This window comes from Nesoenas mayeri, assembly GCF_963082525.1.
Source record: "Nesoenas mayeri genome assembly, chromosome: 6".
Lineage (NCBI taxonomy): Eukaryota > Metazoa > Chordata > Aves > Columbiformes > Columbidae > Nesoenas > Nesoenas mayeri.
In genome coordinates this window covers 40,161,988-40,173,226 of record NC_137545.1, presented here as the reverse complement: position 1 = coordinate 40,173,226, position 11,239 = coordinate 40,161,988, and the positions used below count along the sequence as shown (strand labels likewise).

The following is an 11,239-nucleotide window of genomic DNA, read 5'->3' as shown; positions in this document are numbered from 1 at the left end:
GCCTGCCCAAACACCAAACTCCTGTTATTGTTGAGGGGGAAGGAAATAAAGAAATGCAACTATCAGCAAAAAGACAAAGGCAGACCAGCAGTGCGATTCCAGCAGCCCCAGTACATGCTGGTTACATTCCATGCGAGTTAAGTCACTATGGTAAAATCCTTGGCAGGGTTTTTTTTTTTCAATAGTTTATTCATGATGTTCATTATTATGAGCTGTAAAGAGTATGAGAATTTCATTTTTTAAATGTCTTATGGAATGTATCACTTTCTTAGATCTTGTAGACATGCTGTGGAAACCATAACATAAAATATGAGTTACTTACAATAACTAATTTTAATCCCATCTGCTAAGTATGACAACATTAGCATTTCCACTTAATTAAAAACACCCTTAAAGCAGCAATGTTTTAATCACTCCATTTTATTTACTCTCCTCCGGTGTCACTTATAATTGTAACTTTTTATTTTTTAATAATGAGGGATTTTTTTTTCTCTGTGCATCACACAAAAAAGTGCTGTCGATAATTAGCAGTCTTCTGTTATTACTAGACTCAGGTGTCACAACTGTGTCTCATCCTCATTACAGTAAAAAATTTCACCTATCAGATTCATTATTGCTAGATAATGCGACTGAGAGCCTTAGCAGGCCCTCCAGAAAAGTAATTCAGCCAAGCAAAATTATCAGCTAATTATATTTAGAATCAAAAGCCCAACAACTATTTGCAGATAAATTGTATGAATTGAAGTGAATAGATCTGAATATTAAGATTCATAGATTTAGCAGATGATTTGTTAATTGGAATAAAAAGGTCATTTACTAGCCATTTTAACAATAGATCAATCGGAACTCTATTTATTATTTAACTAGTAGCGCTTAAGGATTGAAATGAAGAATAATTGTATTGTTGATACGATACTTTTCTGGAGAAGGACAGAAAAGCGTGGAAGGTGCGAAGCGTTTCCCTGTTGTCGTTGGGCTGTTTCCCTGTTGTCTGGGTGCTGGGGATGCTCTGCCCGGTTCGGTTTGATCTATAGGTCTCAGCATCCCAAAGGCGGACGGTCCATAGCGAAGGACCTGTCGGAAAACACGTGTGAACTTCGGAAAGGTAGAAAACGAGTATGCAAACGAGGTCATTTGCAAATGAAAGAATTCCAAATTTTAACTTCTAGCCGGCAAACTGCGGAGGCATTAAATTCTGATTTTACTAATTCATGATCCTGATAGAGGTTTTTGGAAGGGGGGATTGTGTAGTCAAATGATGACTCAGATTGCATCTTGGCCTGCAGTTTTGTTTTAGGGAGCTGTTCATTTTTTTTTTTTCATGCAGATGATACGATTAAAAAGCAAATATTTTAACATAACTTAGTGATCTGAGCTATTACTGAAATGTCCACAGTTTCACTGGTGTGTGTTTTTTTTTTCTCCTAGATTAAAGAAAACTTTAAAATCTATTTGCTTTGACATATGACACAATATTTAAGGACTGAAATCATCAATTAAATCACACATCAGAAACATTTCCCTTTGGTAAAAAAATATAGTGCTAGACGATGTACACTTTGAAATTGTTGTTAATGTTTAAAATGCAATCTGAAGTGCATATGTTATTTAAAACAAAACAATACAAATTTTAAAAGTTTATAAAAAAGCAAAAGCATTTGCAGAGCAATGTGGTTCTTTGGGTTGTGTGGATATGCACAGTTTTCTAGCGTGAAAGCTGAATATGTTATTCTTTATTGTGTTTTTCCTGTTTAAAACTGAGTAGATCGAAAGGAAACAGAGTTCCTTGTGGGTGCCTGTAATAAAGTACCAAACCCGATATGCACATGAAGGTGGTGAAAACCTTTTGGATTGTCACTGAAAATAGAAAAGGTGAATGTTGACAAGATTTCAGATATATATTCTGGGGACTGAGGGAAAGTGAAGTTAAAAATAAAGCTCTCGTATGGTCAACATGTTGGAGGAAATTCAAAGCCTCTCATAAAATAAACATATTTTAAGAAGTGTTTTGAATTTCACTGTGTAATTTCTGGCCAACAGAAATCACGGTTGTATCTTTGGAGGGACATTATGTAAAAGAAATAAACTGAAAGCGCAATGCCTTAACCCCTTCGGTTATTAAAACGCACACCCGATGCTTTTCTTTAGATTCACTATAAGAAAACTTCGCGCCACTGCGTTGCAATTATAACGTATTTGGGTTTGATGTTACAGGAGATATGTAAATTGTTCCTTGAAAAACACACGAGTATAAAGCATCACACACTTTGGCAAAGGAACCTCATCGGTAGTTATTAAAAAATACAACCGTTTGTCGTCCTGAAAAATGAAGGAAATTATCTGCAGCATGTGCATTATCTGAATTATCCCAGCCCGAAACATGTTGTAAGTTGTTTCTGGGCTATATTTAACTGTAACCTTTGGACTATTAAAGTCGAAGGAGAATATCTGTTCTGCCAGGTAACGGTGATGGTGTGCGTCTGTGGATATGATATATACACGTATATCCACACGTGCGCACGTCTGCCCTTGCTTTTCTGCAGCGTTATTAAGAAAAGCCGTCCATACTTCACCATGTTGTTACATGTGTCTGTCTGCTGATTATAAAATGTGTTAAACAGTATTTAAAAAACAAAAAAATGCAGAGCTGCGCTTTGATTTATTCAGCGAACAAAACATATGCTCGCTGTTCTGTTCTATGTAATTCATATGATCAATAAAATTTTCTTTAAAAAGAGCAACTTTGGCATTTAGAGGGATTGTGCTGCTGAAGGAAAAGAAGTGTTTCGCTCTTGCTGCATGTAGTCAACTTCAGTGCTCTTGCACCGAAATAAGCTTTTGCTCACTAATATCTGTTTTTGGTGTGTTTCTTATTTCTAATCCCCAGGATTGAAGCAGTTTATTGTGGCTGTTACCCGCTGTGTCCCAAAGCCTTGGTGTACCCAGAGATATTTCCAGGTAGCTGCTTCGTTGCCCCTTCTTTTCGCTGAAACGCAATAACATGGTCCATGCAAAAATACCAAGTTTCAGAATAAACTTGAGCAAAAGCAATTGTTTATTTGGCGAGCCGGCATGTTAGTGTTAAGGAGAATTTTATGTGTTTTAATACATTAGATGAAGTTTATATTTGCCATCTGTTCTTTTAAGATAACACAAAAGCAAGTTTGGAAATGGCATTCTTCATTGTTAGCGTACACAACCCCTAATGATAAATTTTTGTTAAAAGGTCAGTGATGCTGCAATGGTTTGCAGATTTTTTTTTGATACACAAAACAAAACAAACAGGGCCGAAAATCACACCAAATTATTTAAACAATTTAATACTTAATAGTATGCAACCGCAGTACAGGATACACACTCATGTAGTACCAGTTCTTTGAAAAAATCTCATCACTAAATGTATCACATATGCATTGTGTTACATTAGAATAATGTATTTTAATCACCCAAAGGAGATGTCTAAACAGCACAACTACACAGTCTTATTTAGCATTAAACATCCTTGTGAGCTGAGGTAACCTTATAAAATCATGCTTAAATAATGTAAAACACGAGGCGGCACAGAGCAATATGCATTTTTAATTAGTAAAGTGACTAATATCGAGTGTGTGCTTTGAGGTTTTTGTTTCATTAAAAATGTATCTGTTTTTCCTGCAGCTGAATATCTGTATTCTACACCTGAACAGCTTTTTAAAAGGCTTCAGAATTTCTGCAAGAGACCAGATATTATAAGGAAACATCTCTATAAGGTAGTTGTTGAGAATAGTTTTACATGATATAATGCCATATTGAAGTACAAAGGGAAAAAAAAAACCCTTAAAAAAACAACATTTAATTAACATACTAATGTTTAAACGAAACATGCTAGGGAGGGATATTAGTCGTTACACTAACAAGGATTAATTAAACTAGATGCCAGTTGTATTAACCTAGGTCTTATGAAATACGTGCACTTAATGCATGCTACATGCTTTTTTTTAATTTATTGTTTTCTAAAATGACTGTCCTTTACATTCGGACCCAAGAGGCTTATAAAAATGAACCTGGATTAATGCAACTCATTAGTTTAAAAGGAAAATAAAAGAAAGATCCCACAATTATACTAATGAGGATAAGCCTACCTTCCTATCCTAATTTAATGTTCCATCCTCAAAAAAATGCAGGTGACTGATATCGGTTAAGATTTTTCTGCCTTTTGGGATTATTTGCGTTATTTTGATAATTATGATTATTTTAACTCTTTGCCTTTCGAGGTGTGTTGAACATAGAAGAAGGTTTATCAGAAGTATAATTTACTGGTATTTATCATATGCTGTTCTTTGCAGTTATTCATATAGAGCAAGCTCAGTGTCAGTGTCAGACCTTCCATTCCAGTTTTGATGGAGTGGTCAATGCTGGACCAACTTCCACATTTTTAAGGGGTTTATTTATACTGCTAAGAGTAACAATCCTTTTTTATTTTAATTACATGATTGTAGATGAAGCACTAAATTTTATGTTATTCCAGCGAAGAGCTACTATTACACGATGCTGCTTTAAGAAAAAAATAGCTATTTTCTGCATGCTAATATGTAAATTTACAGTGTTTTCCGACTTTTACTAGCCTCACGGTGCCGTAGGCAAGTTGGATACCCATCACCTCTACATGCCAAAGGTGTTTCGGGTTATAAGAAACCCGACTCTGGGTGAAAATCCTTAAGGCTTGGTAGTGCATAGAAATACTCCTCATGTTACCCGTGCAATACAAATGTCGACCTTTTAGCGTTCCCTGGCTGTCCCCATCCAGGCACCCCGTTAATGAGCAAGTTGAGTAATCACCATGTTAATTTGGAGGCTCCTGCTGCCTCATGTCTGCACCTTCATCCCTCTGGGGACCATCCTCTGCCTCTCTGCCCCTTCCCACATACATGTAGCAGGAGGAACAAGGGTTTAGCCCACGTCTGACTATTTTTGTGACCTACAAATAGACATTTACATAATGATCCATCAAAGATGATGTTGTTTCTGCAGGAAACAGTTAAACTTCAAGAAAAAAAAAAAAAAAAAGGAGAAAACCAAAAATGCAATTTAACACCCAATTTCAAGCTCATTATCTTTCATTGTCTATTAACTTGGCAATGGTTCAGGAGGTAGCTCATAATAGTTTAAAATGCTGACTGAACACTTCCAGCGTTCGGCATTACTTCTTGAGTCAATAGTATCGTAGAGTTATACATGGTGGCTTCAAAGGGAAAGCAGTCCTTAAACGTTTACCTTGACGTTTCCCGAGGCTTCCAGCTCAGCTCAGTTGTGTTCACGTAGATCTTCTCTCCACGTGCGGATCCCCAGCTCCTAACCAGAGCCAAGGCTGCCTCAATGGCAATGGAAATAGCGGCAGAGCAAATACTGATGTAAAATACGGTATGTGTTTTACAATATGTGCACCAGACCCATAAGCAAAACGCTAGTTTTCTTTAAATAAGAAACACCCTTGGGATGGCTTGCAGCTGAAGGTGTTGATCCCACCTGCCGTAAATGTACAATATTAACAGTTTAGCCCTGTTCGGATCTTCTGAGCGTTGGGGCTGGGAATCTGCAACAGGTAGCAACTGAGGTGAACGGGGGATCGTTTTAAAATGAGTAAAGCAGAGCCTAATCCAGAACCTGTGAGCACCAGAGGAAAAGATCCCTGTTGTCTTTAATAGGCTTTGGATCAGCCTGCAGAATACTGTTAGAGTTGTCTTTTTGTACCTACGCCCACGTGTGCCAAGGCTCCTTTCTCAATGAAGCTGGCCGCAAAACCTCCTAGAAAAACACTGACTTAGATAATGTGCTGTTAGTGTAATTATAGCCGGGATGATGCTGCTTTTTAGGAAGCTGAAAAGAGTGGAATCACGAAGGGTACGCAGCACTTCCACTGTATTTTCGCGATTTTCAGCTCGGTATAATATTGTATATACTATAGTGGAATAGAAAAGGGACCGTAGTGCATATTAATGAGCTACTTTTCTTTCAGAAGCCTTCCTGACATGCTCCCTGCCTGAAGTTCATAAAGAAGCTGTGAAGTCTTAAAAAGAAAGTCAAAGATACGTGAAAAGCAAGTGGCACTTTACTGTTGAGGCATTCTGCTCTGTAGATCAGGAATAATCGTAATCAGAAGTACCTTGGGTTATCCTTTCACATATTGTTGGGGTTTTGCTACTAAGGATATCCATAATAATTAGACAGCGGTCTAATTAACCAGGCAGTTGTTCCTTCAGTTGTCCTCAGTGCTTGCACTGACAAAATTAGGGGCAAATGAGAGAGAAGCGGCAGCGGGGCGGTCAGGTTCGGGAGCCAGACGTGGCGAATATCCCTGTGAAAATGCGCAGACCAAGACATTAAACTGTAATAACTTAACTCGACGGAGCACATTCATGCTGGCAGACTCTTAAAAATGTCCATAATGTAAGCACCTATGGAAACCTTTCCAAATGATGTATTCGTTACCCTGCGTATTCTCACAGCACCCAAGGCTGCCTCCTTTGCATTTCGACATTGCCTTCTACCAGTTATTAGCGGAAGATTGAGATGAGTGCAAAGCAAGCCTCATTTGTTATCAATTATTTGTTCTGTTCCAGTATTATGGAACCAAGTGTTGCTCTCTGGTTCTGGGTATTTGTGGTTGCCAAAGTAAGCGCCAGAATGAAGCAAGTAACAACAACAGGACGTCGGTTTCCATCAGAGAACACTGTAAGACCTGTCAGTGTTTGCAAGCTCCCTATCTAGTAGATTTAAAATTTAGAGAAATAGAGCGAAGCATTTGTTTCTGCATTATTTTCTTTAAGTTTACCTTTCAGTTCCCTCACTTCATTTTCTTAATTTAAAACAGCATGTATAAAGAGTATACAGTGGAAAGGGACAAGAAGAGTTGCCAAAAGCCAGGCATGGAAGACGCTGACAACTTTAAATAATCTCTCCCAGCCTGCCCAGCTGAATGAGTGCTGGTTGACATGCTGTCAGCTTCAGTTCCTACAGAAAAATCCTACTCTCACTCATGCTTGTTTAACGGAGAAAAGAATTTGGCCCACTTTCTGACATTCATCTTCTCATTTCCATCGCACTACAGAAGCTCACCTGCCTATGAAAAGACACATGGCGTGATGCTTTTTTCCTTCTTACACCACTGTAGAAGGAAGTCTGCTGAATTCAAAGGGGTTAAACTGCTGTAAAATCAAATTAAGATCCCAGTTAGACCGTAGACATCTGAATTGTTTCCAGTCTCAGGGTTTGGCTGTATAGGGCAGTTCCAACAAAACTTTCTTTTTTCTTCTTTTTTTTCCTTCTTTTTTTGGTCTGACTGGAGATAAAGCAGCATCTTTGGTGTTTCAGGGAAGCATGTACAGGGGAAAACCACTCCTGGTCCAGCATTAATATTTAGGACCAGCTAGGGAGGCAGCGGGAGTCATTCTCAGCCTAAGGATACAGGCGCTGGACATGTGAGGCTGCGGACGAGCTTCATGCCAGATGTCCCATCGGCCACCCAGCCCTGTCACAAGGAGCAGTACTTGTTTGTAGCCCTTGTACAGGCCACGTAAGAGCCGGGGACGATGCCTTTGCCCTTCTCCTTATCCCTTCCCCAGCAAAACTCCACGAGAAATTCATTTTTCTATAAGGATGCTAACTCTGTGTCAGCACGCCATGTGTTTGATACTGTCCTTCTGATAGCGGTGAGCATCAGATATTCGGGAGAAGGCTGACACGGGTAGAAATAAAGGTATTAAATGTCTTCTCTTGGTCTTTTAGAGTTAGAGATGGGTCCTAACCCTGGACTTGGAGATTTTATCATCTTTCCTAACCTTTTCGTATTAAGTATTGCCAGGCAGTGCATAATAGCTCTCCATTTGATACTCAGGCTCTTGGAAAGCCCTGTTCTTGTCTTTTGCATCTTCCTATAGCAAAGCAGTTCATGGTATGTTTACGGACAACATTGAAATAATTTCCTTCACTTGGCTCAGGGTTTCTGCCCCTTCAGTTGCTTTGAGTGTCTTCTTGTTCTGGAGTTGGTCACCTGGAAGCAGAAGCTCCCCATCCATCTTTTCTCTACCATTCGTTGTTTTATAAACATCTGTCAAGCACTTAGAGTATCCCAGTCTTTTCAGGCCCTCCTCATGAATGTTATTGCATGTTTACATTCTAATCTCTCATCATTCAGTCCATTTTGATGGTTGAGAGCTGTTTTTGTGCTGGTGTGATCATCGCTTTACAGAGTATTCTAGGCCATGCCATCGGTTTATGTGACGTGTTGTACTCTGATAATTTTCAACCTGTTCCTTATGGAGCCAAACCTACTGTTTACTTTTTAATGCTGAATGTATATTGAGCAGATGTTTGCTTACAGTGTTCTCCAGATCTTTCGTCCTGAGCTGATAAAGTTAATTTAGAGCTTTATAGGGTATGCAAATAGTATGAATATTTCCATCCATCCTGCTGACTTTCTGTTCAGCAGCAGAGCGTGTTTGCAGAGAGAAAAATAAGGAGTTATGTTGAATTTGTGCTTCTGCCTGGTTAGCGTAGGTGCAGGTGAGAAGGAGGGTGGAAGCACAAGTGGCAAACTGGTATTTGCCTCTTGAGATGCTCAGTTTCTAATGAGTATAATATAAAATGGATTCAGAAGTAGCCTTGATGGGAAGGTTATAGCAACCTGGGAACTCTGGAGTGCAACGTGCTGTGTCCGTGCTGTCCCGCCTCCATTTCAGTGCTTAGCCATGGGATCCTAAATAAAATGTATATATCATAAGGACTTCTTATGTGAAAGAAAACTTTGGTGACTTATTTAGAACATTGAATCATAGGGTAATTTAGGAAGGGACCTCTGGAGGTCATCTACTGGGCTTCTGCTCAAAACAGGGCCAGCTTCCAAGTAGGATCTAACTTCAAAGTTGGATGAAGTTGCTCAGGGTCACATCCAGGTTAGACTGAAGGTTTGACATGTTTCACTCCCATACGTATGGCTGATATGAGTGAAATACAGTCAGCTTAGGTGGTTCGCACAGGTGGGAAGATCAGCTGCATCGTGGGACACAATTTAAGCATTTTGGGTCAAGCTTAGGTCTTCAAGGAGCGTGTGGGTCTGGAAGCAGCAAGTGGGCTGTTGAGTTGCCTGCTCGGTCATTCTGGGATCCAGATATACATATGTAGACATATGTATCTGTGTGCATACACACATATTGATGTGTGTGTATATATGTATGTGTCTTGCATCTCAACTTCTCCCAGAGCTTGTTCAGAAGAAACACCAGGACTTTGAACTTTTCATTATAACAATATTAGATAGGTCAAGTTTAGTTTTAAAAAATAAATAAAATTTGGCAGCTGAACCACAGCCGCTGCGAAATGGTAGATGGATAAATGAGCCGAATGAAATAAAATGGACTTTGATAGAAAAGTTGCAAAAAAAAAGCATGAAAACACTTCTTTTTTTTCCCTCAGTAAAGTATATTCAAATTACCTTGAGAAAGAAAGCCTGAAACTGGTTTCTTACTGTTGTAGTTGGTCGGTATGTTCTGAACTATCCTGTGCAGGGTATCTTACGCAGATTTGCATATGCATTTGATGTGGTTTTTTTTGTTCAAAGACAGAATGAGTGAAATGGCTTTTTAAAGGCTGATATATAAATTTTCAGGACAGGCCATTTTTTTGTTGGGGGAAATACTGCTGAGGAGTATTATATAGCTCTGACTCAGGCCTCACAGCACACCCAGGCCATGTAAACCAATGCTGTCTTGATGGTGGTTTCCAAAGGTGCTGGGAGTTGTAAAGCTGAGCTCCAAATGTAATTACTACAAGCTGCTTTCCACCTTGGTTCTTCCCCAGTACTCACAGAGGGAAGGAGCTGGGTCACAGAGTAAAGCTGAGCCGATACAAATTGGCTCTGTGAATCATTCTGCTTTCTTGCATGTCAGATTTCAGGTTTTATGCTGAATAATAATCTCTAACTCTTAGTGTTACCAGAGTGATTTTTTTAAATGTGCAAAAAAACGTATGCCAAATCAGCACTGTGATTGCCAAATCAGTGCTGATACTGCTTGAACTCCAGCTATCCTGGAACAACACGTCTGCATAGATCAACAGTCCGTATTAAATTCTGAAGGTTAACTCTGAAGTCTAATGATGGCAGAGTAGATGTTAATTACTTCAGTTCTGATCTTAGAACACAAGATACAGAAAAGTTGGTTATATCATGAAGAATATTGTACCGCTACTGAGATCTTATTATACTGGCTCTTCTTCATGGGGAAATCTTAGTCTGTGTGAAAACTTTGCTCCTTTTGATGATTTTATCTCTGCATATGTAGAGACTATTGATTGAATCATATTACATTCCACGAAAAAAAAACGAATACCCAGACTTTTGCAGTGCTATCACCTCAAACAAAGAGTTGAATTTATTGTCTCCAAGGTTACTCTAAAATATTAAAGCCCAGAAGCCAGACCGATGATGGTCAAGCAGGGGAGTTATTCCCTCACTCCTTACGGTTCTTGGTTCTGAGGGTGAGAGGGGCAGGTCGGTCCCCACGGGTGTTCAGACCTTGGCGAGTCCGCTGGTAAAACAGACAGACATTTGATGGTGCACATCCAGGAGCAAACACCTGGGGCTGCCCACCAGCTTACCTGTCTTTACAAAATAAATGCTGGATTCACCCTGTTCCCAAATAACGCTGTGTAAGCATTCTCCGCCCAGCGATCCTGAAATCCCAGGTTTTGCAGGGCGTTTGGGCAGCGAGCCCCGCTCCTTCCCGCACAAGAGACGTCCCTGTTGTGTCGCGGCATCTAACGCGGCTTCGTGCGCTTCTCTCTTCTGCTTCCTCGCAGGGCGAGACGGCCGGGTTTTCATGGGCAGCGCTCGGCGGCAGATTCAGGTCTCTGCTCGCAGCAGAGCCGAGGGAAGATTTGTGACAGATGGGGCTAAGTCACAAACTTGCAGCCTCAGGCAGAATTGTGGAAGTTTCCAGAGTGTGCCCATATTTACCTGATCAGAGAGAAAAGAAAATCTGCAGAGGAAGCCGAGCCTGGCTGCTTGTCATAGCTGACACAGAGCCATCTGCCACAAACCTGTGGCGGCTTCAGATCTCCAATCCCTGCCACCACCCCAGCTCAAATTAAATACAGATTCTTAGAGACGTTATGATGGTTACACATGTCCTCGGCATCACATGCAGGAGACTGTTCAAAAAAAAATATGTGGCCTGTTGTATAACCGCACTCATGTATCCCATAT

At 39.9% G+C, this 11,239-nt stretch overlaps 1 protein-coding gene across 1 annotated transcript in view; it reads left to right on the top strand.

Moving 5' to 3' along the window:
- Positions 1-10,917, top strand: part of GTDC1 (glycosyltransferase like domain containing 1) — a gene marked incomplete at its 3' end in the record, with an annotated part of 158,665 nt that extends 147,748 nt beyond the window's left edge. The window contains exons 8-10 of the mRNA XM_080346674.1: positions 2,888-2,958; positions 3,658-3,749; positions 10,834-10,917. Coding sequence (XP_080202800.1) covers positions 2,888-2,958; positions 3,658-3,749; positions 10,834-10,917 — 247 coding nt within the window. The remainder of the gene's footprint in view (positions 1-2,887; positions 2,959-3,657; positions 3,750-10,833) is intronic.
- Between the last annotated feature and the right edge of the window lie 322 nt (positions 10,918-11,239).